The sequence below is a fragment of the Mirounga leonina genome, unplaced genomic scaffold (genome assembly GCF_011800145.1).
Source record: "Mirounga leonina isolate KUSES-001 unplaced genomic scaffold, KU_Mleo_1.0 Mir_114, whole genome shotgun sequence".
In the NCBI taxonomy this organism is placed as follows: domain Eukaryota; kingdom Metazoa; phylum Chordata; class Mammalia; order Carnivora; family Phocidae; genus Mirounga; species Mirounga leonina.
In genome coordinates, this window is record NW_023270265.1 from 17,192,778 (window position 1) to 17,214,252 (window position 21,475).

A 21,475-nucleotide genomic window follows, 5' to 3' on the forward strand; every position below is an offset into this window, starting at 1 on the left:
TTTTGTGGGGGTTCTTGTGGGGTCCGTGAGGATTAGCGAGATGACTCGGTGCTCACATTGGTGTCACTGATGGCTCGTGTGATGGACTCTGTCTGAGCTTGGTTTCTCATTATGATGACACTTGCTGTGTCTCCCCCACCCGAGACAGGAGCCACTCTGAGTGGCCCTTCCCCGAGAAGGGGGCCAGTCAGGGACAGTGGACACACAGGAGTGTGGCCAGTGATGGCAGTTCCTGCTCTTGCTGGGATGGGAGGGGAGGACGCCCCGTGCAAGAACAGAGGGGACCACGGGGCCAGGTGCGGTGGCCCGCGGAAATGCCAGGCAGGTAGAGGGCTCCGCAGGGCTTGTCCCCAGCCCCACTTAACGGCTGCAGAAGTGGAGGCTGGTTAGACTTGGCCAGGGGCAAGGAGCTGGCTGTTGCAGAGTAGGCTTCAAGCCCGAGGGTGCTCTAAGTCTTTGCCCACTTGGCATTGCACCTGGAGACCCCTCAGTGCTCATGGCTGCGGTGGGGGCTCTCTTAGGGACTGAGAGGCCCCCAGGACGCGTGAGCTTGGTGCACAGAGGAGGGGAGAGAGGAAGACATGTGGGCAGGCAGCATCCCTGGGGGGGGTCCCCGGGGAGGGTAGATTCGGGGGTGGTCCTGTACAGCCCCTGTGGGCCCTCCCTGTTCTCTGAGTGGGTTCCAGACCCCTGCCTCGAAGCCTGCCTCTTCTGGGGACCCACGGTGGTCCTTCGGCTCCTGCCTTCATCCACACGCCCAGCCCTGGACCTCATCCTCTCTAACATGCCTTTATAAAAAGTGCTGGTTTCAAAACTCAGCCTCTTTGCACTAAAAAAAAGTTATTTTAAAAGTGACAAAATGGATGTGCCATTTAGAAAAGTTACCAAAGGGCGCCTGGCTGGCTCAGTTGGTTAAGCGACTGCCTTCGGCTCAGGTCGTGATCCTGGAGTCCCAGGATCGGGTCTCGCATCGGGCTCCCCGCGCAGCGGGGAGTCCGCTTCTCCCTCTGACCCTCCCCCCCTCATGTGCTCTCTTTCTCTCAAATAAATGAATAAAATCTTTAAAAAAAAAAAAAGTTACCAAATAGCTTGCAAATGTATAGAATGGAAAGTGAAAGTCTCCTCCTTCTCCAGCTCCCTTGTAGTAAACTCTGTAACTGGTGTGGTGGATGGCCACATGTTTCTGGGCGTTTATGTAAACTTATATTGATGTCATTGAAAAAATGGGCAATATGGGATCTTGTGCAGTTGGGGAGTCCAGTTATGGGGTCCTCAGCCCAGCTGCTCCCTGAGCCGAAGGGATGAGCCTCTCCTGGCAGCTTGTTCCTGTGGCCTTCTGGGCTGGGCAGGGCGTAGGTGGGGTGCACTGGAGGACTGAGACCCCCGTGAGGGTGAGGAGCCTTGGGGGAGGAGCAGGGTGATAACTCCCGGGCTGGCCACGGGCAGGTGGCTGCCGAAGACACATGGACTTGAGCAGCCTCAGAAGCGGCCCCCCGCCCCCACCCCAAGACAGCTTGCTAAGGCACAGATCAAGGGCTGCGCCTGAGTTTCTGACTTGGCAGGGCCTGAGAATGTGCATTCTGCCATGTGTTGAGCGGTGTGTTCTGTGAGTCTGAAGCCCCATCCCAAGTGGGGCAGCTGAGCCTGGGGACCAAGGGCATGTCAATCCCTCGGGCTTTCCTTGAGCTCTTACTCTCCTTACAGAGGATTTTTTTGAGACTCCTAAGGCAGCCTTCGGGTGACTGGCAGGTAAGCCTGTGTTATTTGGGCCGAGGGCACTTTTCCCCTCAGGTGAGGCTCAGCTGATGTGCTGTGGGGTGGTGGTCGGATCTGCTTGTGTAGACCTCAGAGCACACTGGCCCCGGGCCCTCTCATGACTAAAATAATCATGACTACTGTTTGCTCGCACGGTGGGGAAACTGAGGCCACACGGGCTCAGAAGCTTGCGCCAGCTTGGGTCAGAAAGCAGGCTAGGGCCGGGAGCAGCTGCAGCAGGGGTGAGCACTGGGAAGCCCACGGAGGGCGTATGCGGGGCGGCCTCCACCTCTGGGGAGGCAGGGCCTCACGGCTGCCTGGGGAGGCCGGTGCGGGGCGGTGGTGCCTGCTGGCCAGTGCTCACCAGACACGGGAGCGAGCACAGGAAGCCCCGCTCCTCCACTCTGACCCAGACCGGCCTGCCCTCTAAGCGGGCAGATGGCGGGACTGGTCAAACCAGTAGCTCGGGCCCCTCTGGCTGTGGGAGGGAGAGCACGCACGTGGGCACTAGAGGCCTCGGGCTGCAAATGTGCCTCACTCATCCCCGTGCGGCGCCTCCCAGGCACTCCCAGCTGCGTGGGCCATGGGAAACTGAGGCCCAGGCGGGCTGCAGACTCCCCTAGACCTCAGGAGGACTTCCATGAGGCTCTGCTGCAGTGTGAGGCCAGGCCAGGACCCTGTGGGTGGCCCCAGCTCTGGGGGCACTGAGCACCCCCCAGACTGCTGTCTGACATGTCAGACTAATAGGCGTTTCAAATTCAGCATGTCCAAAAACAAGTTCCAGATCTTGCCCCAAACACCGCCCTCATATTCTTCCCCGTGCTGGTCAATAACTCAGGCCCAAGAGCATCCTTCACAGCATCCAGAGTCGACCCTGCTCCCCTCCTCTGCTACCACCTGACCTGAGCGGTCTCTTCCTGGGTTATGACAAAACCTACCAACTGGTTTTCAGATCCTCCCTTGCTGGGTCTCCACACAGCAGAAATACTGACCGTCACCCTGAGTCAGGTCATTCTTGTGCTCGGAGTCCGCCTGCCTCCTGTCTCACGTGGAGGAAGAGCACATGGCTCCCTAGCCCCCAGGTGTGCATAGGCTGGTTTGTTACTCCTCAGACGGTTCTCTCTGCTGCTTCCCTCCAATACACACTGGCCTCAGGACCTTGGCACCTACTAACCCTTATGCCTAGAATGTTCCTTTCTCATTCCAGGGTGCTGCATGACTAACACCATCAGTCTATTCCAATGGTATCTTAGCTGAGGCTGCCTTGACCACCCGTACATTGCTTCGTGTTCTCCTCCATAGTTTCTCTTCTTCCACCGGAATGTAACCCCAGGGGCAGGGTTTTGTGTGTCTAGGCTCCAGGAACGAGGCCTCGTATGCACAGAGCAGGTGTTGAAGAAACATTTATCAGACACCTGGTGGCTGCAGGCCAAGGAGCCTGCCTGCCCACCCGAGCTGAGCTCTAATGCCCACCCTTGGGTGGGGTGCCCCTCCTGGCCCTGCTGGGGCTCGCACTGTATACCTGCACACACTCAGGATGCAGGCTGGCCCGGGAGGAGGAGGGCCTGGCGGCTGGGCCTCTGATGCCTTTTTCTTCTTCCCAGGAAACTATGCCCCAGACGTCCATTGTCTTCTCCAGCATACTCGGGCCCAGCTGTAGTGGACAGGGGCAGCCCGGCATGGGGGAGCGAGGAAGCGGGGCCAGCAGCTCAGGGGACCTCGTCTTCCAAGAGGGACGCCTCATCTCTGGGTCCCTGGAGGCCTTGATGGAGCACCTGGTCCCCACAGTGGACTATTACCCGGATGTGAGTCTCTAGGGCCTGGAGATGGGTGGGACTGGTGGGGGTCACCCAGGTTCCAGGGGAGGTTGCTTCTGGGATGGGGAGGGCCAGGCCATCAGGGAGCCTCAGCCCTACCTCCTGCCTTGCCCCTTGCCCCCAGCCTAGGGGAGAGGAGCCTGCAGTGACTTCCGGGCTGACCCCGGGCAGCTGGGAGAGAGCCTTGATGGCACAAGGAAGCAGATACACAGGGGGTGGGACAGGGGCCTGAGCTCTGGACCGGGTCTTCAGGGAGGATGAGGAGTCTAAGGGGAAAGGCTGGCGCCTTGGGGTCCTGGTGAGGGTCCACCCAGCATGTGTCCTGTCCCTGAGCTGGGAAGTTTGTTTTGTGCATGAACTGCCATAGTCCAGAAAAAGGGGAGACAGCCCCGCCATGCCTGGCCAGCATGCAGACCCCAAGGCACATGGCTGCGTGGGCAGGACTGGCCTTCGGCAGCAATTCAAATCCTCCCTCTTCATTTCAAGATGCCATGGGCACATTCTTAGAAAGATTCCCTTGTCACGTGTGGCTTCCCTTTTGCCTCTGATAAGGGGCATCCCGTAGCAGCAGTGGTGTTGGGCCTGCCCGCTCCCTTCGGAGAGTCAAACTGCGAAGGCTTGTTATCTAATGGTGCTGGAGCCAACTCGGTTTCTGGGTGTTCCTGGCCCCCCCCCAACATGTCAGGCGTCCTCCCTCCCTCCTGGGGCTCTGTCTACTCCATCCTACTAGAAAACCCTCCCAGAGTTGAGCCGGGGCTGCTATTGGTGGTGCGGACCTGGCAGCTGGGGACCAGTGGCAGAGCCGGGGAGAGCGGCGCTGAGGCCCTGAAGAAGCCTAGGGCAGGGCATCAGCGCCCGGGGCTGGCACCTCCAACCCCAGCACCGCTCTGTGGCCTTGTGGGAGGAGCTACTCCTCTTTCAGGTCTGTCCCAGCGGAACCTCCTCAGCCGTTACCCAGGATTATCGCCCAGACACTATGCCCTGGCATCACAGCGGCCTGCCAGGAGAGCGTAAAGGGGTGGTAGAGCAGAAAGGTAGGGCTGGCGAGCCCAGCTGGGCACCAGCTCCCACAGCCTTCCCCCACTGCCCCTGCGCCATGTCTGTGGGCAGCTGGGGATGCATGCGCACCAGTGAATCTCTGTGCTCCTTGGAAGTGCAGGGCTCCTCCCTGTGTGCTCTTCTTGCCTTGGCTGAGAACTCCAAGGTGTGATGCCTGGGTGACTGTCATCACACTTCTGAGCCATCTGCTTAGAAGGGGGCCACCGACCAGCTGAGATCTCTGAGCACCCGTGCCGCTCAGCCTGGGGACCGGACACGGGAAATGTGTGTGTACGTGGTGGGGTGGGGGTGGGGGCGGTTAAGAGGAACCCCTGCTGTTCCCAGGAGAGTTTCCTCCAGTGGCCTCTGAAGGCTGCATGAGGGCAGTGAGGGCCTGAGGCCCTGAGTCCTGTTCCACAGGCCTGTGCTCTCAGCAAACATGGCCCAGCTTGCCCAGACCTGCCCCTTTGGGCCCAGAGTGGAGGCAAAGGTTCCTAGGCGCCCCCCAGCCTGCAGCAGCCATGTAGGGGTAGAATATCCAGGAGAGCCCCAAACAGCTTCCCCCCACTCCCAAGTTGAACCCGTCCGTAGGCAGGGGCCAGTGTGGAGAGCTCACAGGTGCTGACCCGTGTCCGACAAAGTGCTTCAGAGAACCCTGGGCCCTGCTCCCTTTTAGTTCAGATCATGAGGACCCCTCAGAACCTGACCCAGGCAGCCCAGTGACAAGGGCACAGGCTGTGGGACAGAGCGGCCCGGGTGTGCCAGCGGGGAGATAAAGCCCACAGCTGGCTGGTGACTGCTTGAGCGGTCCCCTATTGCCGGGTGCTGGCTCCAAGAGCGCCCTACCCTGCCCCCGGCTGGCCCCCCGGGTAAGGCCAGGGGTGACCTGGAGAAGCACGCTTGGAGCCTGGCCCTGGGGCACTGTGGACTAGGCGACAGGCTCACCCAGGTTGGGAGAATCCCACCAACATCCAGGCTTGGGTGTTCTCTCCCCTCGTGGGGAAGGACCGAGGGTGGGGGAGAATCCCAGCAGAGCAAGACTGCTGGGAGCTGAGCTTGTTAGGGGCGCACCCCGGAGCTGCCGGTAAGTGGGATCTGATCTGTGCCTTGTGGGGGGCTGGGGGGGGCAGGACTTGGGTAGCCGTGAGAGAAAAGGGCGTTCGAGGTGCAGCAAGGCGCGCAGGAGAAGGCGCGGCTGCTGGATGGTGCCGTTGGGCCTGGGAGGTGGCTAGCCAGGCTCTGAGCAGACCTGGAGGGGGCCACACCGGCTATGACCTACTCTTCCTCCTCTCTCCTGGTCTCTTTTCTTCAGAGGACATACATCTTTACATTTCTCTTGAGCTCCCGGGTCTTCATCCCCCCTCATGACCTGCTGGCCCGTGTGGGGCAGATCTGCCTGGAGCGGAGGCAGCAGCTGGAGACGGGGTCTGAGAAGGTAAAGGTGCTGATGGGGGCTACCTGTCTCTGCATCCCCGCTCCCCCCGGCTCACGCTGGGGAGAGAAGCAGGCTCAGAGTACGCCGGCACGATGGGTCTGGCTGACTGGGCCGGGTTGGCTTGTCTCTGGCCCGCTTGGCACCCCGGGGGCATGGCTCCCGTGGGGCATGGGGTACACACAGAGCCAAGCAGTCTTCATGGGATGCTGAAAGTGGCTGCTCTCGGTGGGCACTCACACCTCTTCTCAGGAGTGGCCCGCAGCAGACAGCCCCGCCGGCAGCCCTGGCCAGCGCCAGGCCCCCAGCCGGCAGAACAGCCACCACTCTGCGGGTGGGAGTCGGGGGGCAGCCCTCGCAGGCTGACTCCTGCTCAGAGTGGTTTTCAGTGACTTCGGTAGGGCTCTTTGCCCCTGTTGTCTCTTCTGATTGAGCCAGGCTCTGGGTGGCCAGGACGGCTGGGGGCGTGTGCTTCGGATGAGGCTTTTAGAAGCCCAGTCTGGTGCAGAAGATGGGGCGGTAGGTGTGCGGCCCGAGAACTGGCAGGGCCGAGTCTGGGCTGCGGCAGAGCATGTCCTGCCCCTGTTTGCTGATGACTTTGTCCTCTACCTTCCCTCTCCTGTCCCTGCGGGTTTGCAGCTCAGGCTTCCGGGCTAAGTCTCCTTGTCAGAGGAGGCCATCCCAGGGTGGAAGGAGACAGGCACTGACCGCAGAGGATTAGGAAAGGCTCCTGAAGAGACAGGTGAAAATAAGGCCAAGTGGGGTGGGCGGGGAGATGAAATTATAGGTGGAAGGTCAGCGTGGGGACAGTAGAAGCCTGAGAAGAGCCTGGGGTGAGCCCGCCAGGCTGTGTCCATGGTGACATGCACTGTAGGGCCTCTTGAGTCCAAGGCTCTAGCTCCTGCTGAGTGTGGGGTGCTGTGGTCATCTGGGGGGAGTGCCATCAAGGCCTCCCGGATGCTGCGGGCACTGGACCCTGGCGAGGAGGAATAGCTGCAGGGAGTGAGGCGGCCAGCTGGGAGAGGCCTTGTAGGGCACGAGGTGCCATCGCTAGGGAACCAGCTGGGTACGTAGCCAGGATCAGGCCGGCTGGAGGCAGCTCAGCAGGGGTGGGGCAGATGTGGACAAAAAGATGTGGGGATGAGTGGCTAGAGGCCCCCAGGGCAGCAAGAACCGTCTGGATTGGGCAAGTACAGGCAGGCAGGGAGCTGGTCAGTGCTGAGGAGCTGTGGTGGGCACGGGAGGGGTGTGGGCACGTGGTCATTTCAGAGGGACAGTGTGGGGTTGGGCACTGAGAACCAGCTGGGACACTGCGGCCAAGGCTTCGGCACACCTTCCTCAGACCTTACATGTGTGTGGACCCAGGGCAATAGCAGGGGTGCCTGCCCATCTCTAAGGACATGAAGCCGGGAGAGGGATGCCTGAGTGTCTGCACCCCTTCCCAGGACTTGCCAACCTGCTTTTAACTGAGAGGGGGCAGGCAAGAGTCTCTCATTGTTAATAATTTTGCTTGGTTTTCATTGTTGTTCTTTTAAATGGGTAACTTCTAATTACAGCAAAGGAAACTAGTTTTCTATGTCATGGTAGTGAGGATGAATTTTTTGAAAATGAATTTATTTAAGTGAAAGAGAGGTGAACTAAGGGGAATAGGAAACGAAGCGGGTACAAGAAAACCACAGGTGGACAGGGTGGGGGATGTCACTACCTAGCACCCTCACCCCAATGCCGGGGGGAGGGTAGGTCCTGCAGGTGGTAATGGGTGTGGGGGAGATGGGGAGGCTGGTATCACTTGTCATCTTGTTGTCCGTTCTGGAGGGTGACTTTACTCTATGCCCTGCTGCCCCAGGCCAAGCTGAAGTCCTTCTCAGCCAAGATTGTACAGCTGTTAAAGGAATGGACAGAGGCCTTCCCCTACGACTTCCAGGATGAGAAGGCCATGGCTGAACTGAAGGTCATCACCCACCGGGTCACACAGTGTGATGAGGTGAGGTCTTCCTTGGACCCTGGCAGAGCTCCTTGGGTATATGTTGGGGGGAGGGGGTCGACTCTCATAGGAGGGTGGGTCTTCTGTGCTGTCACCCTTCCAAGATGACTGCTCGGTGGCTCCATTTGTGTCCCTCCCCACAAGAAGACTGCTCAGCTGTCCAGCAATGGGCCAGGCTTGCCCTCGGCACCCTCTGCATATGGGAGACCCTGTGGCCTGAGTGGTGAGCTGGAATGAGCCCAGGCCTCACCCTTTCCTGGGTTTGGGGTGAGTGGAGTGGGAACCTAGGAAGAGGTTGTAAGAACCTGCCTGCATTTCTGGCCCCCAGCACACTCCTGGCCTTTTGTGGAGACAGGAAACCTGGGAAGTGCTGTGTGCTCAGCAGCTTGTCTGGCTGGAGGGCTCAGAAAGCCCAGGGAGAGCTCTGGGCAGGGCCAGGGCTGCTCCCACCCAGGGAGTGAAGGTTCCTGGTCCTGCAGGAAGCCCTTCCAGATACTCTCTTCCCTACTGTGGACGAACCTCCTCCCCCCCCCACCCCCCCAGCTGTGGGAAGGCCAATAGTAGCTTCTCAGCTGGACACCCCTGGGGAAAGCCATGGTTTTCAGACCCAGAAGCCTACCCCTGGCTTTGGCCTGGCCCTCAGCTCCCATCCCCACAGGGTAGCCAGCTAAGCCACCCTCAGCTGTACTCAGAGCAGCTCACACTGTATTTCATTCTGTCTTCAAAGGCCCAAATGCTCATGGCAGGTTTGAGTAGGGATGTGGGTTCAAAGTTAGGCATATCCTTAGGAGATAGGTTCCTTGGGAGAGGTGCTGGTCTTGTCAGCCCACACCAGCACCTTCACTGTCCCCTGCCCCCACAGGAGAACGGCACAGTGAAGAAGGCCATTGCCCAAATGACACAGAGCCTGCTGCTGTCCCTAGCTGCCCGAAACCAGCTTCAGGAGCTGCGGGAGAAGCTCCGCTCACCAGCCATGGACAAAGGGTCTGTCCTCAAGGCTAAGCCACCAGCCACTCAGAAGGACATCCTGGGCATGTGCTGCGACCCCCTGGTGCTGGCTCAGCAGCTGACTCATATTGAGCTGGTCAGTGCTGCCGTGTGCCCTGCCTCGGGTGGGGGTGTATTCACCAGTGCTCACTCAAGGCCACTGGACCCCACCCCCCCAGCATCTTTTTCAACACAGTGCTGCGGGGCCTCCCCAGCTGGCCAGACGGGGGTGTCAGGTGAAGCCCACTTGCCAGCTCCAACCACCGCCTCTGGGTCCCCGGATCACAGCAGCCCTGTGTACATGGGAGGGGCTGGGGTGCTGGGAACTGCAGTGGCCCCTGGATGGAGGACTGGCCCAGGAGGTGAAGGGCTTGGGGGGAGAGCCAGTTCCCCCCACCGTCACCTCATCTTGCCTGTGCTGTGGGCTGGGAAGGTACCCTGCACCTAGCAGCCACTGCCCCAAGGCTTCCGCCTCAGTCCCATGAAGCGCCGTTTCCTCCCTTCCCAGGGGAGGGTCTTTCAGACCCCTGGTGGGGGGTTACACTTGGGGGGGGGGCAGGCAGGGCCTGCCCATTGGGTGGGTGCTCTGACCAAGGCGGGGCTGTGGTACTCGCCTGCAAGAAGGTCTTGACTACTACTCTGAATGTGGCCTAGACGTTGAGTGTGGGGCCTGCCCAAAAATGGCAGGCTTGTCACCCTCCTGTGCTATCTCCTTGCCCATCCTAGGAGAGGGTCAGCAGCATTCACCCTGAGGACCTGATGCAGATTGTCAGCCACATGGACTCTCGGGACAAGCACAGGGTGAGGGTCTGCTGTGTGCTCTGGGGTGGCCTTAGGGTGGGCCTGGTACCTATATATACCCCATGGGAGGTGGGGGCCTCACAACCAAATGGATATGGGTCTGTCCTGGTACCTGCTTCAGAGGGTCAGCAGACAGCAATGCAGGGTGATACATACTGGAAGGGGGCCAGTGTTCCCAGGAGCCTGGGGAGGGGGCGTCCTGGGAGACCTGGACCTGTCCAGCTGCCCACACCCCACCATCGTCTTCAGTCTCTTTTGGCCATGGCTCCCGCTCATTTCTGGGGGTAGGACTGGGGTTGCACCTGCTGGCAGGGTCCTCAGACTCCCTGTGACCTGTCGTGTTCCACCAGTGCCGAGGGGACCTGACCAAGACCTATAGCCTGGAGGCCTATGACAACTGGTTCAACTGCCTTAGCATGTTAGTGGCCACCGAGGTGTGCCGGGTAAGCGCTGCGTGGCCCATATGGGTGGGGTGGCACTGTCACTTCTCTGAACCCACAGGGCTGCCTGAGGCTCTGACTTCTGTACCCCTTGGATGATGAAACTTTGGAAGTGGAGACAGAAGCCTTCATTGCCAGGGCCACCAACATCCCTGTTACCCCTAACCCTCCCCCCCGCCCCCGGCCAATCCACAGTGATTGTGAGACCCCCATCCGTGGAGTGCACCAGCACGGTCCGGGAGTCCATGTGGGGCTCCCTTAGTACTCTCACACTGCTCTCCTGCCCCTCTGCCCAGCATCGAAAATGCCACAGCTGCATTCCTGCCTCTGCAGCCCTCGAGCATCTCCCCAGGCCTGGGTCGGATGGCTCAGGGCCCAGAGTAGCTCCTGTCCAGGCTGCCCTTCAGGGACAGGTGGTGGAGGGGATGCTCCTGTGGTGGGCTCACCCTGAGGCTGTCTGGCTGCTCTCAAGGTGGTGAAGAAGAAGCACCGGACCCGCATGCTAGAGTTCTTTATTGATGTGGCCCGGGAGTGCTTCAACATCGGGAATTTCAACTCCATGATGGCCATCATCTGTGAGTGTCCAGGCCCCAGGGGCTTCCTGTCCAGCTTCTGCATGGCTTGCCTACCCCCGCCCTGACCCTACCTGCTGTTCCCTGCAGCTGGCATGAACCTCAGTCCTGTGGCGAGGCTGAAGAAAACGTGGTCCAAAGTCAAGACGGCCAAGTTTGATGTCTTGGAGGTAGGCACCTCAGCCTCGTCCTACATTGGCCTGAGGAGGGGTGGGCCTCCCATCATGCTCTGCCCCCTTGCTCAGAACCCACTGCACACAATGCCATCTGGTGTAGGGCAGGTTGAGCTGGCCTGGCTGCTCTAGGAGGTGGGTACCTGAAGCCCTCCTCGGCCTTTGGAACTTTAGTCATAACTGGCATTGCCTAAAGCAAGTTCTGGAGAGTGCTTAAGAAACAGTTTGACAAAAGTGGGCCTGTGAGCCCTGTGCTGGGTGATGCTAAGCCAGCTGGCCTTTTCCTGGCTTGAATTCCTGTGGTCCTGGATCATCTGGGTGGCCCAGGAGTGGACAGGCAGGTTCACTTGCAGCCTTCCCCGATGTATTTGATCCCAGAATCCACTTTCTGCAAACGTCTCATGGAGCCCATCAGGTTTGGGAGGTGCTGGTCCACGTAGAGGGGCAAGGAAGGTTTTGAAAGGAAAAAAGGTGAGACCCAGGCTCAGCAGGGCAGGGGAGAGGTGTGTGTGTGAGTTTTGAGACTTCTCTTTAACTCTCCTGATGATGCTTGGACCCAAACCCTGTACTGAGCCAGGTGCTCACTCCTAGAAAGGAGGCCTCTTCTGAGGACAGTCCAGGGCTGCCCAGTGGGGAAGGGCCTTCCCCATCACTTTCCACTCTGCAAAGGGGCATTCTGAGCAAGTCACAGGTGCAGGGAGAACACACTGCCCACCGCGTCCTCCTGTCTGCCCACAGCATCACATGGACCCATCCAGCAACTTCTGCAACTACCGCACCGCCCTGCAGGGGGCCACACAAAGGTCCCAGATGGCCAACAGCAGCCGAGAGAAGATTGTTATCCCTGTATTCAACCTTTTCGTTAAGGACATTTACTTCTTGCACAAGATCCATACCAACCACCTGCCCAATGGGCATGTTAACTTCAAGGTGAGCTCAGCCCCCCTGTGGTCTGAGGGGAAAGGGGGCCAGACTGCCCAACCCAAGGCAGAACAGACCCTCAGCCTCATCCTAGGGCAGGCAGAACCTGGGCCACCAGCACTCCAAGGCAGTGGCCCTGTCGCAGAAAGCCTTTAGGACTGAAAGCTCCAGGGTGGGTTCCCCAAATCCTTCTGGGTGGAAGATCTGGTTATAGGGCTTGGAGCCACAGGAAATTTGTATTTACCCAGGATCCTGGTCCCCAAACTGACCCTAATAGGGAGACCGAGAAGGGGCTGCTCCTGGAGGTTTCATTAGGCAAGAAGGGACCTGAGCAGGGAGGAGGCGGCGGCAGATTTCCAGATGGAAGCGAAGGGTGGAAAGTAGGACAAAAGTGACTGGGGAGGTGTAGGGGAAGTGGGGTTGTCCAGGGTTGACCTCACACAGGTAAGGGTAGGAAGGCGTTAGGGACCCTTACACAGGCCCTGAACAGAGATCATGGCATGTTCTGGTTGGTGCTCTGCTGGGTGTGGCTGGCATACCTGCCTCAGCCTGGAGTCCCAGATGGGGCCTTCTTGGGTCTTGCATAGGGGAGGCACAGACCTCGCTGCAGCCTGATGGCCTAGGCAGGACAGAGTGGTCTTAGGGACACTTACTGGCTCTGATGTTGCATCAGGTGCTGCCGTGGCCACAAAGTCAGCTGAGTAGGGTCACTGTCCCATCTTGCTGGGATGCAGAATGAAATCAGAACCTATATCCCTTGTCCTAACCAAGGATTTCAAGCTTAAGGTGACAAATGAACAGCCAGTTGGTCTTCTGTTATCTTCAGAAATTTTGGGAGATCTCCAGACAGATCCATGAGTTCATGACATGGACTCAGGTAGAGTGTCCCTTTGAGAAGGACAAGAAGATTCAGAATTACCTGCTCACGGCACCCATCTACAGCGAGGAAGGTAAGGCCCAGCTCTCCATGGCAGCACACCCACCTCCCTACACTGTACATGTCACCCTGACTCCCCCACATCCAGGGCGTCTGCCCTCATGGCATTGCCCTGGGAGGCAGGCCTGATCACTGTCCCCATGCTACACAGGGGAAGCTCAGCCCACATGGGTGAGTACATGAGGGTGGGCTGTGGGTAGAGAACAGGATGAAGACGAGAGATGGGGCTCTGGGAGGGAGCCAGAATAGGGCTGGGTTCGTGCTGTAGAACCAGGAAATTTCTCAGTCCCTAAGCAGGAAGCTGGGAGCTCTAGACCTCATGGGGCCTGGAACCCCAGGCAACAGAGACCTGTGGAAAAGCTCAGACCAGAGGTCACTGTCTTTGCCTGGGCCCAGCTGCTCCCCTAGAAAGGAAGGGATAACGTGTGGTAGGCAGACTGACTGTACGTGCACATGGGTTCTGAGGAGCTTTTCATCTCTCAGCTCTCTTCATCGCCTCCTTTGAAAGTGAAGGTCCTGAAAACCACATGGAAAAAGATAGCTGGAAGACTCTCAGGTAAGAAAACCCCAGGGACAGGCCTGTGAGCCTCTGAGACCAGTCCTATGCCTGGGCCTACAGGAAGGGAGAGGACTGGGGAGCATGATGGATCTGCCCTTCTGAAAGGCAGCCAGGGGTAACTCCACACAGGCTGCCAGTCAGTGGGAGGCCGAGGACTTGGGTCTGAGTGTCCCTGACCCTTCCCCTGATGGCTGGTTCTTAGAATCCCGGTCCCCCCCAAATAGCGTGGCCTACCCTCTGCCTGCTCGGGGAAGGGCCTGCCAACCCAACCACCTCACCATTTCCTTGTGCCCTGCCTACCTCTAGGACCACTCTCCTTAACAGAGCCTGAAGGCACGGATGCAGCCTGCCGACGCTGGATGAAGCACACACATGCACTGAGTTTTAATCTTGATTGATAAGGGTTGAGATGAGGAGGCCTCACTGGTTGGGGTCCATTTTGTATATAACTTTTATGGAAAAAAAAAATTATTTCATGCATCAACCTTTGGCACTTACAAAGTTTTTTTTTTTTTTTTTTTGTCGTTTATTTTAAATAACAGGGCAGGGCCCTGCTTCGGGGAGGGGTGGGGAAAGAGTATCATGGGAGATGGCATCCATGATAACATCTTATTCTAATGAAATGTAGATTTTTATTTTCTACTTTTGATTATTAACATCTTATGAAAAAATATTAAAAAAAAAAACCCAACCAAAACCAATGTGAGCCCTGCCTGCTTGGACGCCCTTCTAGCCAGTGTCTCTGATGTCGGGGTTAGTGCCTTAGAGAGTACTGGAGGGCCGGTCTCCCACTCCGTTCTTTTAGCCCTCAGGCAGCCAGTGCCGCCGGGGAAATGCCAGGAAAGCTCTGCCCTGGGCCACAAGGCACCTGCCCTCAAAGCCTAGGCCAGAGGGGTTCCAGCAAGAAGGGCTTGGCTGGCCAGGGGGCCTCATTTGCATACTTCTAGAAGCAAACCTTGAGTACAGGCTTTCCAACGTTTACATTTTCATTTTCCTTTATCAGGGATTTAGGGGATTGGGGAGGGGCAGGGGGATACCTGGCAGCATATTTTCTGTTGGAATACGTCTGGCAAATTGTTCAACTACATTTTAGGAAAAGAGAAAATCTAAAATAATATAGGGGGAAGGTGATGGAATTGTCTGTTTTCCAGGCTGTAACAGGTACACTGAGCTGTAATGACGAGCATATGAGGATGGGGACATTTAAAGCAGTTCTTCAAACTCCACTACAAAGTGAAAAGAAGCAACTCACAAATTGGTATTCTAGTGGACTGCCGCCTCCGTTCCTCTAGGTTGGGGGGCTCCCCTAAGGGAATCTGAAACAGAAAATTAGACCGACTGCTGGAGCCCACTCACATAAAACTGCCCAGCATTTGGAAGTATTTTCCACATCCAAACTTGAGTACACTCCCATTTTCTGTCTTTCTGGCTGTGGGATGGCGAGTCCTGGTTCCTCAAAAGCCAGAGGCGGGCCACCGCTCGGATTCTCTCTCCCTCACAGTGGGGCTTTCATTCTGCACAAGCAGATTTGGAGCTACGCACCCTTGTTGCTCTCCGCACACCTGGCTTCCTCCCACAGGAGCCTGCAGTTAGTTGCTAATTCCCAAAGCTCCTGGGAGAGCCTGGAGATGTGGAGGTGAGGCCTCAGGAAGGGGCGCCCTCAGCCCTGGGTGGAGCAAGAATATTTACACTGTATTGTCACAGTGTTTTCGCACTTTTCAGACATTCTAGATAGTACATATTGTATCTTGATAGGACATATTGCTTTATGTATTTGAGACAAAGAAAGGCTAAAAACTTGAGAATATATATTTGGAATACAATGTTAGAACACTTTCCGTCTTGCGTTAAGGAGCTTTCATGTCAGTGTGCGTTCCACTGGGTCATCTAGTACCTATGGGATACAGTGTCTATGTTTGCTACTTTATTTTCCCAATTTGATACACACCCTATGATGTTTTGGTATTTTGAGATGAGCTCTGAGTACAAAGCTGTACCATAATGCAGGATGTCAGTTGTTGGTGTTACTGGACCTACTTGCATCAATAAAAGAACATGTTGCTCCCCTTGCCTGCCTGCTCTCTCTGCGTAGCTGGCGAGGCCTGATGGCTTGGCTGCTGGCAGGACATGTGGGGATGTCTGGGTCCTCCATGGCCTTTCAAATGAGCAAGGAACTCTCATCTACACAACACATTCTGACAAAGGGCTTTTCAAATAAATAATGCAAAATAAGACAAAGTGTACAAGAGGCATGTTCTAGTCTGCTTTCCTCAAACTAAGATCCAAAAGTGTATCACAAGCTGATTGTATCACATGGCCCTGTAAGTTGGGGAAACCTAACTTAAATAAGATCGTAAAGGCTCCTTTACTGCAGGACTGGTCAGAACCGTCAGTGTCCATGGGCACTGTGGGTCTCTCCTGGGGCAGGGGAGGTTGGGGACACCTCCTGACATCTTTCTGCAGAACAGTTTGCAGAATGCAGTTCTAGATGGTGCTCTTTCATTGTGATGAGTCACATTCAAGAACACTAAAGAAAGGGATTTGTTGAAAGGCACACATGAGTGTGGAATTGAAGGAAAAGAACTGAGACACTAGAATGGAAGGCAAACTCCTACCTGTTCCTCTCCAGCCTGTTCTACTACCACTCCATCAACAATGCTCAGGCTGCATGAGATCTACTCTACAGCTCAACGACCCTCACCCTGCTCCCTTAGAGCTAACTCAGTGCATTTTTAAATGCCCATTGGACCAGCACTGCCCAACAGAAAACTTTCTGTGCTGGAGTGCTCTGTATCTGCCCTGCTATTTACATATAGGTACTGAGCACTCAAATGTGGCCAATGCAACTTGGGAATGGAATTTCTAATTTTATTTAGGTTTAAATAGCTAATGGCCACTGTATTGGACAGAAGGCTAGGCCGGTGGAGCTTTGTCACCTGCTGCCCTTCCAGTGGCTTGTGGAGTGGGTGGCACACAATAGGTGCTTAGGTGTTTGTGGAGCAAATGAGACATCTGTGAGGATGCCTAAGTGAGTTTTGGGTAAATGACAACATTTTTTAGGTCTTTATAATTCAATGGAATTCTTAATTTCCTGGTAAAGTTACTTTTGGAAGTTTCTACCTAGCTCAGCTGAAGAAGGGGCAGCCCATCATTTGGTGTGGGCCTTGGCCATGGAGCTGGGGCTGGGAGTGGGTGCTGAACTCACCTGGCTAGCTGTGGTGCTCTCCTTCACCCACGGGGTGGTCCCTCCAAGGCAGTGCTTCTTAAGTTGTGGCTCTTCGACAGCGGTGTCAGCAGCATTGGAAACTTGCTCAGACTGTTCTCAGGGCCCCACTGCAGGCTCGCTGAAGGGGAAACATGGGGGTGGGGAGTCCAGCACGTTTGGGAAGCTCTCCTGCCGACCCTCACAGACCGCTGCCCCAGGTACAGCCCACTTCTCCCAGGTGCAGTCTGCTTCACAGGCACACTGAACCTCCACGCCACCATGCACCTCCTCTAATATAGCATGGTCCCGTCCGCACGTACATTCTTCCAGAATCTCCTTACAGCTTCCCTGGTGAGCGGTGCTCCATGCTCCTCTGGGCCCTACCTGTTCTCTCACAACACATCACTGGCATCTGTCTCCCCCATTACTCTTGGCTTTCTGTGTAGGAGCCCCTTGTGCAGCTGTGTGGCCAGCGACTAGCATGGTGTGCAGCTCCTACCACACCATGTGATGACTGAATGCTACCCGTCACTTCACACAGACATTTCAGGAATAAAAATCTATGTTACAGTATCAGCTGTGACAGGAAATAAGCTAAGGATCTCTCCTAAGGCCATAGAGACTTCTGTGACAAAACTAAGATTATTTGTGAAATATATACCCACTACACCTGTACATAAAGTGTATGTCATGTTCCCCAGGGAGGCAAGACAGGAGAAGCATATGAGCAAGGAATCAGAAGTTAAACTATTTGGATTTGAGTCCTAGTTTCCTGTTCCTAGCTGGGTATCCTGGAAAAAGTTGCTTACTCTTTAAAGCCTCCATTTTCTCAGGGTTAAAAGGAAATTACAATATTCTCTGTCTCATGGGGTTGTTGTAATGACACATGGCAGAAAGTGCAGTACCTGGTTCATCAGAGGCAGTCAGGGTTAGCTGGGTACTAGCAGTGGCACCCCTGATGAAACCGAACCCCACTTCTCCTGCAGAAAGCAGAATCTCCTGGAAAAAGTGAAACAAAGAATTATAACTGATCTTCTCAAAGGAACAACTGAAGTCCTGGTCAATAGAAATATATTCTAACATTACTAAAGAGTCACTTGTGTTAAATTTAATCAGTATATAAACATATATGGGAAGAAATTCCTACAAATTTGGGATTCAAAACTACTTTCTAAATGAAAAACCTACTACCCACATATAGGCTAGTAACTTTAGATCATACCAACACAATTTCTTTTTTTCTTTTTTAAAGATTTTATTTATTTATCTGACAGAGAGACAGCGAGAGAGGAAACACAAGCAGGAGGAGTGGGAGAGGGAGAAGCAGGCTTCCCGCTGAGCAGGGAGCCCGATGCGGGGCTCAATCCCATGACCCCGGGATCATGACCTGAGCCGAAGGCAGACGCTTAACGACTGAGCCACCCAGGCGCCCCCACAATTTCTATGTTTATTCCCAAAAAGGAAGTCATGATACTGCAAGGAAGGTGAAGGGCTGCCATCCCCCTCTACCAAATATGTATTGTAACATACCTTAAACTCTTAGGTATGGATCTTCAGCAACAACGTTGAGGAAATAGTGTTGTCAAGAATATAAGAAAATTAGGCACCTGGCTGGCTCAGTTGGTGAAGCATGTGACTCTTGGTCTTTGAATTTTGAGTTTGAGCCCCACCGTGGGTATAGAGATTACTTAAAAATAAAATCTTAGGAAAAAAAAAAGAATATAAGAAAGTTATGCACCTGTTTCTGGCAGCATCAGACTAAGTAAGTGCTTGCCTGCTGAAATCAGCTGCTAAAGTTATGCAAAATGTAAATATCCAAGCAAAAACCCAGAGAGGTAAAGAAAACTCTGAAGCCAGCTTTTGCCCTGAGGGCTAGGATTATGAGCTTCCATTTTCAAGTCCACATGGGGATAGAGAAGAAAGTGCTGGGCCTGTTCAAGAAGAGGGGTCAAATAGGAGACCCCAGCCCATAAAGCTGACATCCCAAAGAACCACCCCTCACCATAACAGTGAACTTGAAATAAAATGTTCCTCCCCCAACCCCACCAAAGGGTTAAAGAAAACTGCCTGTTTTTTACCTTGGCACTGAATAGAAGTTGGGAAAACTTATCACTGATAATTTGTAACCACAAATCAGTGAATTTCATTAAGTTTTGCAGCAAACATCACACTGGTCAAAAAAACGTTAAGCTGAAAATCTAGTTTAACATGGCTCTGGACTATGGGTACCATCCCTAAGTTAGCCAGTAGAAGCAAACATTCTGAGATTCTAGTTTAAAAAGTCTCTCCTTAGCTATGTCTGTTTAATCCACCTGTTGGATTTTTAAAATTCATTTTCATTTCTTGAAGAACCAAATAGAGGTTCTTCCTCAAATTCGTTTGGTTGTAATTCTGAAGAAATTACCAGAATGTAACACAGAGAGAAAAGACTGGAAAATATGAAATGGGTTAAGAAACATAAAGGGCATGGTGGACACAACAACAGGTCTGACATGTTATCAGAGCTTTTGAAAGAAAGAGAGAATGATAGAGACAATCAAAATATAATAGCTGAAAATCTTTCAGAATTGATAAAAGATAATAATTCAAGGAACCCAAAGAATCTCAAGCAGGATCAGAAAAAACAAACAAACAAAAAAAGCCAGCACACAGACATATCATAGTGACACAGAACAGAAATAAAGAGGAGATCCTGAAGGCAATCAGGGAAAAAGGTTGATTACTTTCAAGGGAGTATCAACTGTTAAGCTGGTAACTTACAAGGGAAATAATTGAAGCCAGAAGACAGTAGAATAACCTCAAAGTGCTAAAAAAAATAAAAAATAAAAATCCCAACCTAGAATTCTATACCCTTCAAAAAATATTTTTTAAATGAGATAAAGATACTTAAAAACCAAATAGAGTTTGCTATCAGCAGACCTTCATTAAAAGAAATTCTAAAGGTTGAATCATATACTATATACAGAAATTATTTCCAGATGCATCGTAGATCTAAGTATGAAAGGCTCAACAAAGGTGAGAAAGGGAACTTATAGACAATAAAGTGTCTAAAAGAAAATATGAAAATTTCTTCTTTACTTTGGACAAAGTTTTCTTTGTCAAAGTTACTTTAGACAAAGGTTTCTTAAATTGGGATACCAAAATCACTAGCCATATAAGAAAATGATAAAATGGACATTATTAAAATTAAGAGCTTTTGTTTATTAACACATTCATTAAGAGAATGAATAGTCCCCTGCCTAGGAGAAGATATTTGCAATACATAAATCTGACAAAAGACTCACATCCAGAATATTGAAGTAACTCCTACCAGTCAATTTAAAAAAAGGCAATTAAGGGGTACCTGGGTGGCTCAGTCAGTTAAGTGTCTGCCTTTGGCTCAGGTCATGATCCCAGGGTCCTGGGATCAAGCCCCGCATTGGGCTCTCTGCTCAGCAGGGAGCCTGTTTCTCCCTCTCCCTGCCGCTCTGCCTGCTTGTGCTCACTCTGTCAAATAAATAAATAAAATCTTGAAAAAAAGGTAATTAAAAAAAGGCAAGAAAATTTTACTAGGCATTTCACAAAAGAAGATACTCAAATGGCCAATAAGCATATGAAAAGATAATTAATATCATTTCCCTAGTGATAAACTAATAAAACCAAAATGAGATAACTGTACACACTCAACAGGATTAAAAAGTCTAAATTGAAAACACTGAAAATACTGTGTTGGGACAATGTGACACAACTGGATCCCTCATATGTGGCTGGTAGGAATCAGTTATTTGAAAGGACTGAAAAAACTGGCCAGCCTCTGATAAGGTTAATCAAGGAAAAACAAAAGGCACAAATAAACAATACCAGGAATGAAAGAAAGGCTATCACTATAGATCCTGTACATATTACAAAGATAATAAGAGGATATTGTTAAACAACTTTGTGTATTTCATCTAAATTTTCAAATTTATTATAAATTCCTAAAAGATTGCACCTTACCTAAAATAACTCAATCAAAACTGACTTTTCAAAAAAAGATTTAAAATGATGAACCAGAGAGGGAGATAAACCATAAGAGACTCTTAATCTCAGGAAACAAATTGAGGGTTGCTGGAGTGGAGGGGGGTGGGAGGGATGGGGTGGCTGGGTGATGGACACTGCCCAGTGCTGGGCTCGATCTCATGACCCTGAGATCATGACCTGAACCGAAACCAAGAGTCAGACGCTTACCAACTGTGAAAGCCAGGCACCCCAAAACTGACTTTAAAAGAAATAGAAAATCTGAATAGTTCTACAATCATTAAATAAATTGAACCAGTGATCAGAAATCTTCCCATATAGAAAACTTCACGGTCAGGTGGCTTTCAGGTAGTTCTGCCAAATACTTAAGGAAGAAGTAATTCCAGTCTTAAAAAACTTCTTTAGAAAAGAGTAAGAAAGAACACCTGTAACTTACTTTACAGGCTAGCATAACCTTAATAAAAAAAGCCCAACAAGCATGAGAAGGGGCATTCTTACTCATGAACACAGATGAAAAACACCTGAAATATATATACATGTACACACCCATCCACACGAATATATACACAGATATGCAAATGAAGTATGTGTGTGCGCATATGCACAAACACCCCGAATCCAGCAATGTATAATAAGGATAATATATCATGAAAGATTGGAGTTTACCCTATGAATGCAAGGATACTTCAGAAAACTAACTCAATTTAACATATCAAAGATGGAAAAAAATCATATGATCATCTCAACAGATACAGGGAAAGTATTTGATAAATGCTCTTAAGCATGATAAAAACTCACCAAGTAGTAATATCAAATAACTGTTAACTTGATAAAGGGTATTTATAAAAACACCTCCAG

At 52.9% G+C, this 21,475-nt stretch overlaps 1 protein-coding gene and 1 long non-coding RNA gene across 5 annotated transcripts in view; one reads left to right on the top strand and one right to left on the bottom strand.

Moving 5' to 3' along the window:
• The window catches only part of RASGEF1A (RasGEF domain family member 1A), a 30,193-nt gene extending 16,320 nt beyond the window's left edge, over nucleotides 1-13,873 (top strand). The window contains exons 2-13 of one of the 2 annotated variants that reach the window (XM_035024500.1): nucleotides 3,360-3,560; nucleotides 5,923-6,045; nucleotides 7,889-8,026; nucleotides 8,889-9,110; nucleotides 9,740-9,814; nucleotides 10,165-10,257; nucleotides 10,727-10,829; nucleotides 10,917-10,996; nucleotides 11,738-11,929; nucleotides 12,747-12,870; nucleotides 13,341-13,413; nucleotides 13,723-13,873. In XM_035024500.1, coding sequence (XP_034880391.1) covers nucleotides 3,360-3,560; nucleotides 5,923-6,045; nucleotides 7,889-8,026; nucleotides 8,889-9,110; nucleotides 9,740-9,814; nucleotides 10,165-10,257; nucleotides 10,727-10,829; nucleotides 10,917-10,996; nucleotides 11,738-11,929; nucleotides 12,747-12,870; nucleotides 13,341-13,413; nucleotides 13,723-13,747 — 1,449 coding nt within the window. In that variant the 3' untranslated portion in view covers nucleotides 13,748-13,873. Of the gene's footprint in view, nucleotides 1-3,359; nucleotides 3,561-5,922; nucleotides 6,046-7,888; nucleotides 8,027-8,888; nucleotides 9,111-9,739; nucleotides 9,815-10,164; nucleotides 10,258-10,726; nucleotides 10,830-10,916; nucleotides 10,997-11,737; nucleotides 11,930-12,746; nucleotides 13,414-13,722 lie in introns of both variants that reach the window. The other variant, XR_004682793.1, reaches the window with a different exon arrangement.
• Nucleotides 10,750-19,934, bottom strand: LOC118023406. 3 transcript variants are annotated; one of them, XR_004682796.1, is made up of 5 exons: nucleotides 18,152-19,934; nucleotides 16,622-17,620; nucleotides 14,669-14,732; nucleotides 13,717-13,865; nucleotides 10,750-13,373 (listed from the first exon to the last, which is right to left on the bottom strand). It is a non-coding gene; the product is annotated as an uncharacterized LOC118023406 (long non-coding RNA). The 3 variants fall into 3 exon arrangements; XR_004682795.1 differs by lacking the exon at nucleotides 18,152-19,934 and having other exon boundaries at nucleotides 16,622-16,760; nucleotides 17,527-17,917; XR_004682794.1 differs by lacking the exon at nucleotides 18,152-19,934 and having other exon boundaries at nucleotides 16,622-17,917.
• Between the last annotated feature and the right edge of the window lie 1,541 nt (nucleotides 19,935-21,475).